Source organism: Gracilinanus agilis, chromosome 2 (assembly GCF_016433145.1).
Source record: "Gracilinanus agilis isolate LMUSP501 chromosome 2, AgileGrace, whole genome shotgun sequence".
NCBI classification, from domain to species: domain Eukaryota; kingdom Metazoa; phylum Chordata; class Mammalia; order Didelphimorphia; family Didelphidae; genus Gracilinanus; species Gracilinanus agilis.
This window is the reverse complement of record NC_058131.1, coordinates 268,725,573-268,735,450: the sequence shown is the minus strand read 5'-3', so window position 1 is coordinate 268,735,450 and position 9,878 is coordinate 268,725,573. Positions and strand designations below refer to the sequence as shown.

The 9,878-nt window shown below is 43.2% G+C and overlaps 2 protein-coding genes across 3 annotated transcripts in view; one reads left to right on the top strand and one right to left on the bottom strand.

Annotated features, from left to right (window-relative positions):
* Positions 1 to 6,967: 6,967 nt before the first annotated feature.
* On the bottom strand, positions 6,968 to 8,587 carry MRPL41 (mitochondrial ribosomal protein L41). Of its 2 annotated transcripts, none has more exons than XM_044661199.1 (2): positions 8,329 to 8,587; positions 6,968 to 7,403 (listed from the first exon to the last, which is right to left on the bottom strand). In XM_044661199.1, the coding sequence occupies exon 2, from the start codon at positions 7,401 to 7,403 to the stop codon at positions 6,990 to 6,992; it is 414 nt and encodes a 137-aa protein (XP_044517134.1). In that variant the 5' UTR covers positions 8,329 to 8,587; the 3' UTR covers positions 6,968 to 6,989. The 2 variants fall into 2 exon arrangements, with proteins under 2 accessions (XP_044517134.1, XP_044517133.1); XM_044661198.1 differs by lacking the exon at positions 8,329 to 8,587 and adding an exon at positions 8,144 to 8,311.
* PNPLA7 (patatin like phospholipase domain containing 7) overlaps positions 8,522 to 9,878 on the top strand; it is a 262,836-nt gene continuing 261,479 nt past the window's right edge. The window contains exons 1-2 of the mRNA XM_044659658.1: positions 8,522 to 8,746; positions 9,198 to 9,417. Of these exons, the coding sequence (XP_044515593.1) occupies positions 8,522 to 8,746; positions 9,198 to 9,417 (445 nt within the window). The remainder of the gene's footprint in view (positions 8,747 to 9,197; positions 9,418 to 9,878) is intronic.

Here is a 9,878-nt window from a genome sequence, read left to right as displayed (position 1 = left end):
ATTATTAATTATGTCTATTATTATCTACATAATATAATATGTTATATATATGTATATAACATATTATATCTAGTATTAAATTCCTTAGGTGAGATTTCAGACTGCAGGTGTGTTGGTGTCCTAAATCTTTCATTTCCTGCTCAGTAAACTTTGTCCCTGAGGAAAGACTGCAAGGGGCCAGGTTGGGAATATTCCATTTATCCCAAAGCAACCACTTTCATCTGTGCCTAGCACAAGTCATCTTCTGGACTGCCAGTCAAGTCTCCTAACCAGGATATGGAGAACCTCTAATACAAAGAAAAACAACCCTGTCTTTGACTATAGACCTCCCATCTCTGCTGTGCTTTTCTTTTGAGGGTAGAACAGTGGCTCCCTCTATCCAATGATGAAATTCACACACCTACTCATACCCTTCTTATACCAGTAGATCAGCTTCCAAACCCTCCTCANTATATATATATATAACATATTATATCTAGTATTAAATTCCTTAGGTGAGATTTCAGACTGCAGGTGTGTTGGTGTCCTAAATCTTTCATTTCCTGCTCAGTAAACTTTGTCCCTGAGGAAAGACTGCAAGGGGCCAGGTTGGGAATATTCCATTTATCCCAAAGCAACCACTTTCATCTGTGCCTAGCACAAGTCATCTTCTGGACTGCCAGTCAAGTCTCCTAACCAGGATATGGAGAACCTCTAATACAAAGAAAAACAACCCTGTCTTTGACTATAGACCTCCCATCTCTGCTGTGCTTTTCTTTTGAGGGTAGAACAGTGGCTCCCTCTATCCAATGATGAAATTCACACACCTACTCATACCCTTCTTATACCAGTAGATCAGCTTCCAAACCCTCCTCAACAACCTTTACCACTTGATTCTTCATCCTCTATCTCCATCTCCCTCAATCTTCTGCCCCAAAATTTCAACCTAACTTCATGCAGCCTCTCCACTAAACTAAACTTTTTAAAAAATATTTTAGGATAGATTCCTAAAAAAAAAAAAAATGGTTATGCCCTTGGATTGTTGAATTAAATCTTCCTACTCTCCATCAGTAGAATAAATCACTAGCAGGAGAGGACCCTGTACATATTTTGGTCATGCCCAACACTTATGACCCCATTTGTGGTTTTCTTATCAAAGATACTGACGTGATTTGCCATTTTCTTCTCCAGCTCATTTTACAGATGAGGGACTGAGGCAAACAGGTTAAGTGCCTTGCCTGGGGTCACACAGCTAGCCAGATTTGAAGTCATGAAGTTGAGTCTTCCTGATTCTAAGCCCAGTGCTCTATCCATTGTGCCACTTAGCTGCCCCACTTCTTCCATCTATTAGCTTAAAAAAATTTTTTTTACCTTCTATCTTAGAATTGATATTAAGTATTGAGAGTGGTAAGGGCTAGGCAATTAGGGTTAAATGACTTGCCCTGGGTCACACAACTAGGAAGTGTGTGAGGCCAAATTGGAATTTAGGACCGCCTGGCTCTCTATCCATTGAGTCCACCTAGTTATCCTATTAGCTCTTAATTGAAACCTGGCCTTCCCCTGATGACACAGACTTCCTGGCCACCTTCTCCAATACTGACTGGACCTTTACTCATTCTCCTTAGCTCACTTGTTGAGGAGAGGGAGTTGGAATACTACTTGCTCCCAGTCACTATTTCCAGGTTCTCTTTCTTCCTTTGCTCAGTAAATTATTCATAATCTACTACCTAATCAATTATTTTGGTAGCTGTTGTCTACAGACCTTTAGGTCATTCCCTTTCCTTCTTCAATGAATTTGATAACTGGCTTACAATTCTCTGCTCCTCAAATCCTGCCCATCATACATCCTGATTCTCCCTCCCTAACCACTCTGTTCCTCAATGTACTCTCCTCCAATAAGCTACTCCACCTCACCTCAACCACACACAGAAAATAATCATACCCTCGATGATGCCATCACCCACGAATGAGTCACTCCCATGTTCAAAAATTCTGAAATCCCCTTATCTGACCATAATCTATTGGCCTTTCACATCTCCCTCTGCCTTCCCTTATATAACTGTTCTTCACCTTCACTACGACCTCCAATCCACTGATGTCTCAATTCCCTCTTTGCTTTCTCCCCTCACTAGCCACTCCTCTTTTCCCTTTCTTCACTGGTGAACCAATTCAGTTCCATACTATCCTTCCTTGAATTACCTAGTGTCATTGTCGTTTTGCCAATTTATGCTCAGCCAAGCTTCAATCTTGAATCACTCACCTTTTGTCACCTTTGTGCCTCCTTCTACCAGTGCTGCTGAATGAAGGTGGAGAAAATCATGTAATCTTTGTGCCTGGCTCCACCATAAATTTATGTTGCACAACCTCAATTGGGCCCTCACTGCTGCTGGGCAATGCTACAATGCCTCCCTCATCAAATCCCAGCTCTTCCAAACCTTTTCATCCCTTCCTTCTCTAATCTTCCATTGGCTGCCTTTCCTTCTACACTTTCAGGTGAGAACTTTGCCTCATATTTTACTGAAAAAAAAAATAGGCCATTCACTGTGAGTTCCCTCTTCTCTCCTCCTCATCATTTAGAAGCTTTCTGCCAACTCTTTTTTCTCTTTTATGTAATGAAATGACATCTTTACAAGTGTTAATCTCTCTACATGTTCAAGTATCTCATTCCATCCTGTCTTCATCAACAGCTTGCCCTCTATTATTCTTGTTCTTTCACTTATTTTCAACCCCTCTGAGCCTTTCCTAATGCCTACAAATATACCATATCACCTTTATTCTGAAAATAAAACCTCATCTGATCCTTCTATCCTTGCTCTCATTCTTTTTCTCTTCTGCCTTTTGTAGCTAAACTCCTCAAAAAGGCCATACGCAATAGGTGTCTCCACTTTCTCTTCTCTCACCCTCTTCACCTTATAATCTAACTTCCAATCAAAGTTCCACCGAAACTGCCCTCTCCAAAGTTACTGAGTTGCTAAAGCCAGTGATATTTTTCTCACACCCCCATTCTCCTTGACCTCTCTGAAGTTTTTGACATCGCTCACTCTTCCTTTCAGGACACTGGTCTCCTAGCTATCTAACTACTCTGTCTTCTTTTCCCGGTCCTCTTACAGATCACAACCTCTAACCATAGGTGCCCCTCAGCTTTTTATGACACAACTATGGTACTGATAGCTAAGCCAGGAAGTCCAAAAACAGAGAAAGAAAATATAGACCAATCTCCTTAAAGAACACAAATGCAAAACTCTTAAATAAAATACTTGCTGTCCTCCAATCTCACATCTCTATTGCCTTTTAGACATTTTACTGGATTTCCAATAGACATCTTAAACTCAGTGTGTCCAAAATAACTCATTCTCTTTTCCCCTAACTGTCCCCCTGTCTCCACTTTCCCTGTTCCTGTAGAGGATAGCACCAAACACAAAGGATCTCAGGTTCACAACCTAGGAGTTATCCTGATTTCCTTACTCTCATACTCCCAGTCTTTTACATCTTTTGCCGAGGTCTGTTGATTTTGCCTTTGAAACATCTGATTATGATTCCTTCTCTCCTCTGACACTGTCCCCACTCTAGTGAAGGTTCTCATAACATCAAGCCTGACCTCCTGAACTAGCCTGCTGGTGGGTCAGCCTGCCTCAAGTCTCTTCCCTACTCCTATATATATCCTTCATTCTGCCACTAGTGATTTTCTTAAAGCAAGGGTCTATGTCCCACATCTATCCCTGCCCCTACTATTCAATAAACTAGTGACTCTCTATTACCTCTACTGTTAAATATAAAATGATGTTCAAAGCCCTTTACAATCTAGTCCCCCTTTCATTTTACTAATCTTGCACCTTATGATGCTCACTGTGTACTCTTCAGTGACTTTGGCTTCTTCATGTTCCTTGCACAAGACTACATGTCCAGACTCTAGGCATTTTCTCTGGCAGTTCTCTATGCCCAGAATTCTCTCCTTTCTCATCTTTCCTTCCTAGTTTTCCTGGCTTCCTTCAAATCCCAGCTGAAATCCTACCTTCTACAGGAAGCCTTAATTCTAAAATCTTCCTTCTGTTATTTCCTGTTTATTTTACATAAATGTACATAATTGTTTGCATATTGTCCCCTATTAAGCTCCTTGAGAGCAAGGACTCTTGCATTTCTTGGTGTCCATAGGACGTAGCACAGTGCCCCAGATATAGTGGGTGCCTAATATATGCTAGTTGACTGAATTTTAGAGTAGAGGCTACAAGAATTGGCCTAGAAGTAGGAGAACAGGAGGATGTAGATAACTCTAGGACAATATTTAAAATACTGAGTTCAGAATATTTCTAATATTGGAGGAAGGAAATGGAAAAACTGGATTATCGGGTCTCAGGGTGTTGCAATTCAACTTTGGGATTGTGCATATTATTTAATGGAACATCCATTTACTGTCTCCCTTGCCTTGTCCTTCTTCCCCATCATAGCCAATATTTATATAGCACTTTAAGACTTAAAAAGTGTTTGGCTTTCATCATAACGCTGAAATGGAAGTTATTATTTCCATTTTGCAGATGAGGAAACTGAAGTGAAATTATGACTTCTCTCCAGTAGAGAATCACACAGCTACCAGGAATCTGAGGTAGATTTGACTCTCAGGTGTTCCTCACTCTGATTCTAGCACTCTATTGACTAAACCACCTATAGGGATATCATGTGTGATGGTTAGAGTTCTGGACTCAGAGTAAAGAGGACTAAAGTTTGAATTATGACTCAGACAGGAATTATGTGTAATCCTGGTCAGAGACATTTAAAGAAATTGAAATGGGGGTTATTATAATGCTCCCCTCTTACAATGTTGCTGTGAAGTTCAAATGAGATAACATATGAAATTCACCTTTACAAACTTTAAAAGTCAGCTATTACTTTTTTTTCCAAACTTTTCCTTTCTGTCTTAGAATCAATACTAGCTATCTGTTCTAAGGCTGAAGAGTAAGGGCTAGGCAATTGGGTTTAAATGACTTGCCCAGGGTCATGCATTTATAAAGTATCTGAGGCTAGATTTGAACCCTTCTGTCTCTAGGCCTGGCTCTGTAGCCACTGAGTTACCTGCCTGCCCCAGCTATTATGTTTAAAAAAAATTATAGACTGTCAGAGTAGCTCCTCTGTATTATCCCAGGATAGATGGTCATCTATTCTAGCTTCTTCATGAATACTTCCAGTGAAAGAACTCTCATTGCCTGAGAAGATAACTTCACTTTTGAACTATTTATTTGGTAGTTCTTTATAGTGATGGTGAACATTTTGAAGGGGTAAGGGGAGCTGGATGGCTTAGTGGATTGAAAGCCAGGCCCAGAGATGGGAGGTCCTGGGTAAAAATATATAGCTGCCACATTATGCCTAATCCGACGAATCCAATGAGTAGGTAGGATACAATATAATGAAACTTTGAAAGAGTTGCCTTAGAAACAGACTGACAGATTAAAAAGTTTGCCCATCATACCCTAGGGTGCTCTGTGAGTCTAGTCTCATTTTGTAAGAAGTGTCACCTGGCTATATGATTAAATACTTTTTCTAGCCAAATCTTCTACTATGAAGCTTATTTATCCCAACAGATAATGATCTCATTCTTCCTTTGTAAACTTTGCTATTGTCAAATGGATTTAAAGGCTTAAACCCTGCAAAACTTGTGTACATTTTGTACTGTTTGTGTAAGACAGAAGCATATAAGGTCTCCCAATAACCCACAGAATACCAAAAGGCAATCATACCATCTGATCTGATTAGGCCAACTAGGGGAAATTTTATTTTTTGGGGGAGGATATGTTCTCTTGTTAGCTGTGCTAATTTTTAAATTTTCTTCCAGTTTCTTGGCAAATGGAAACTATATAACAAATGGTGATTAGCTATGGCATTATTAGCCCATTTTAGATACATGTTTTAAAAAACCTTTTCTGTCTTCTAACAATTCTAAGAGGAACAAGAGCTAGGCAAATGCATTGACTTGCCCAGGGTCACACAGCTAGGAAGTATCTGAGGCAGCATTTGAACCCAGGTCCTCCCTGCTCTAGGCCTTATGCTACCTAGGTGTACCCCAAGACATATACTTTATTTTATTTTTATTATTATTTTTTAAACCCTTAACTTCTGTGTATTGGTTCCTAGGTGGAATGAGGAGTGGTAAGGTGGGCAATGGGGGTCAAGTGACTTGCCCAGGGTCACACAGCTGGGAAGCATCTGAGGCCGAATTTGAATCTAGGACCTCTTCTCTAGGCCTGACTCTCAATCACCTGAGCTACCCAGCTGCCCCCAAGACATATACTTTAAAATATTACTATTCTTTCCATTTTCTATTAGCAGTGATGGGGGAACACTTTCCCAGGATAACCAAAGTCTTATCACTACATATATTGGCTTAACTTTTGATATGCAACAACTCCTTCAGTTGCCTCTCCCCTCTGACTGGATGGCTGGATGGTGAAGCAATAAACTGCCAAAGCCTACCTTTATAAAGGTCAGACCCTCCCAAGTAATTCTGTTTCCCCTAAGAGGCTGTGCTTGGTTTAGACTCACATATATTCTCTGATGTCCCCTGCCCCCCATCAATTAGACTATGAAAATATAGACTCTCTTTTTCTTATTTTGTATAGATTAACACAGTGCCTAGCACCAAGCAGGCAATTAATAAATGTTTATTGAATTGAATGATGCTATTTATAATATTTGAATTATCAGGGTAATGAGATTTAAATAAAGGCCTCTTCCTTTCACTTTCTTTTTTTAAACCCTAACCTTCCTCAATGCTCCTATTGGTTCCAAGGCAGAAGATAGGCAAGGGTGAGGCAATGGGGGTTAAGTGACTTGTCCAGGGTCATATGTCTAGGAAGTGTCTGAAGGCACATTTGAACCCAGGACCTTCTGGTTCTGGGCCTGGCTCTCAATCCAAAGAACTATCTAGCTGCACTGCTCCCTTCACTCTTAATTAGTTTTTCAAGCTAGGCTATTCACAATACATAAGAGAAATGAATGATTACTGATTAGACAGTCCTTTATTATTGCACATAGTTTTTAGGATATAGCTGGAAGAGCTTGCCTTCCTGGGTGGGCTCAAAGCCATACTTTTCCAGGTTTTTAGGGTCAAAAGTTCCTTCCTTAAAGTCCTTTTCAATAGAGGGTGCTACAGCTTCCATAAAGAGTTGCTTGGCTGTCAGTGGTTCATCTGTGCCAGCTGGAGCACGATAGGACACATATGGTTTGAGTTTGAAGCCTGTCAAATCTGGAACCACAAACTCAGGGACCATTTCCTTCACCTTCACAAACTTCCCACCTGAGGTAAAGCCTGTAAACTTGGCTCCACGACCTTTGTAGAAGGTTCGGGGCCCTCGCTTGCTTGTCCATTTGCTCATTCGGTCTGCCCCTCGGACAAGGCCTCGAGTCAGAGCTGAAAGAAGACCCATTCTGTGCATCTGTGAGGAGGGAGAAAAAGAGTAAGGGTTAAATCTGGAACTGGTCTTTGGATTCTTTTCATTATATTGCATGGTGTTTTCGTATGCCTAGGCTGCTACTGGGCAGTTAGGCAAAGTCATGCTGATGAAAGTAGTGAACTCACTTCCCTCAAAATGTTAGGGGTTTTATGCCTTTTCCTAGGTTGATACCGTTAGCTTCTGAGGAAGCAACCTTATTTGGGTAGAAAACAGTATCAAACAAAGCCCAGGTAAAAAGCCCTTTCACTCAAGTATTTATCAAATGTTTACCTACTACAGAGCCCAGGACTAGGGAGGGGTCTAGATCATACTTTCACATAATTTACCAACCAGCCCTTAGCACACTTCCTAGCATACTTGTTTTTCAGTTGTGACCCCATTTGGGGTTTTCTTGGCGACAAAGACAATAATGGTCTGCCATGCCCTTCTCCAGCTCATTTTACAGATGATAAAACTGAGGCAAACAGTGTTGGGTGCCTAGAATCATACAACTAAATAGTATATGAAATCAGAATTTGAACTCGGGTCTTCCTGACTTCATGCCCTGTGCTGTATCCACTGCGCCACCTAGCTGCCTAATTGGCACACAGCAGGCACTCAATAAAATGATTGACTAGGGCCAACACAGGAATTACTTGCCCGGTGCCCAGGATAGCGGCCACATAAAGTATTTGGGTGGGCCTAGAAGCATCTGGGCACCAGCGCCTCGAGTCGGGACCTACCGCGCCAAAGAAGGCGCTGCTCCCGCCTGCCGGGTCCATAGCGTTTGTCCTCCCTAGGTCGGGGTGGGCTTTTAATGCAACACAGTTATGAACCCAAAGTCCTGCGCCCTGCCCACCAGCCCAGGAAGACTCCCAGAGAGCCTAGCTCCACACGATGAGCGCGCCACAGGCCCGTGCCCCATTACCTGGACCGTTCACGCTCCAGTTGAAAGAATATCGGACATCGGAACAAAGCCCGCTCGGATTGGTCGTAGGGGCTTCAACCAATGCGGAGCCTCGTCCTTCAGAGGGGCGAGGCCCAAGGAGACACATCGGGTATCGCGGGAGGAAGGGAAATCCCGGCTCCGGAGCCGGAGCCGGAGCGGCTGAGGCGGAGCGATGGCGGTGGGGAAAGTCGAGGCCATGTGGGCCGGTGAGTGGAGGCCCAAGGCAGGCGGTCCGCTGACGTCGCCCTTCGGCCACACCCCTCGGGGAGACCAGACTGGGCCTCGGTGTGAGCCAAACCGGAGCTCAGACCCACTGTCACTCAGGACTGCTCCTCCTCCCACAGTGACCCCGCCGCCGGGGACTCTCCCAACTTATTCCAGTGCCCCGTTTCCCCTCGTGACTCCCCGCTGCCTACCTCCTCCCCCCACCCAGTGACTCCCCACTGTCAGGCTCCCCCGTCATATTAACTCTTGTTTCTCCCCCAGTGATACTTTCCACGCTTCCTGAATTCCCTTCATTTTTCCCGATCTTATCCCCCAGTGACGATTTAGCTGGCTTCCCCTATCCCCCATTCCATCTTATTTCTTATCCCTACTAGCTCCCACCTTTTGTCCGGGTCACCCTCTGGTTCCTTCCTGAGACATTTCCTACTGACCCCTCCCCTCAACTTCCTACCGCGTGTCTCCATTACCCTTCCCCATTCCCCTCTAGCCCCAAGTTTGCCCTGGCTTTACCAACCACACTTCTTCGATGTTTCCCAGGGACACTTTGCCTAGCCCCATTTTTTTCTTCTCTGTTATGCTCCTGGTGACACTTCCCAGGCCCATCTTTATAATTTCACCCCCCTCTTCTTTTCCCTTTTACAAATCCATCACTGTCCCCAACTGCTCTCACATTTCTGCACCGACTATTCAGTGACATTCTCCATTGCACATCTCCTCTTCCCATCATGAGTTCCTTCCTCCCACTATTTCCCCTCATCCACACTTTTTGCTCTGCTCCCTTTCCCTCCCCATATTCTAGGAGTGATGTCAGAATCAATCTTTTCTTTTTGTTAACTGGCACTGGTGAGCTTATGGTATTCTTGGCAGAACCTAATATTCAGGAATCACTAGTGGGGGTCTGGTTGGGACTTCTCAAAGCACAGGCAGTGATGCTCACTTCTGGGGTGAAGAATAGATGCCAGAGTGGTCACTAAACTGATTTTTTGGATTTTGGCCCAGGTTAGATGACTCCACATGAAGGTCAGCTAATTTCTCTGTATGTCAAACTAGTAAACAGTTCTCAGAAGCAGTACATTCTCTGTTCCTCTTAAAGTACCCCTCTTTCCCTTTCCACTCCTCATGTCTTCCTCTCTTTCCCTTAGCAAATCCTGGGAAATGCCCAGTCTGGAGTGTTTGATATGAAGAGGAGGAGACTGCAGGTGCAGCTGTAGGAATAGCTGCAACACATTTCTAGAAAGAAAGGAAGCCCTTCTCTTATTTACTTACAGTTCATTGCTGCTTGGCTGTCAGTAGTGGGAACTTTT

Excerpts from the sequence above, each read along its gene's own strand:
- MRPL41 (XM_044661198.1), bottom strand. The coding sequence starts at position 8,182 with ATGGACCCGGCAGGCGGGAGCAGCGCCTTCTTTGGCGCG. Across the intron at positions 7,404-8,143 it reads GCAGCGCCTTCTTTGGCGCG|ATGCACAGAATGGGTCTTCT; the intron begins GTAGGTCCCGAC and ends CCCTCCTCACAG.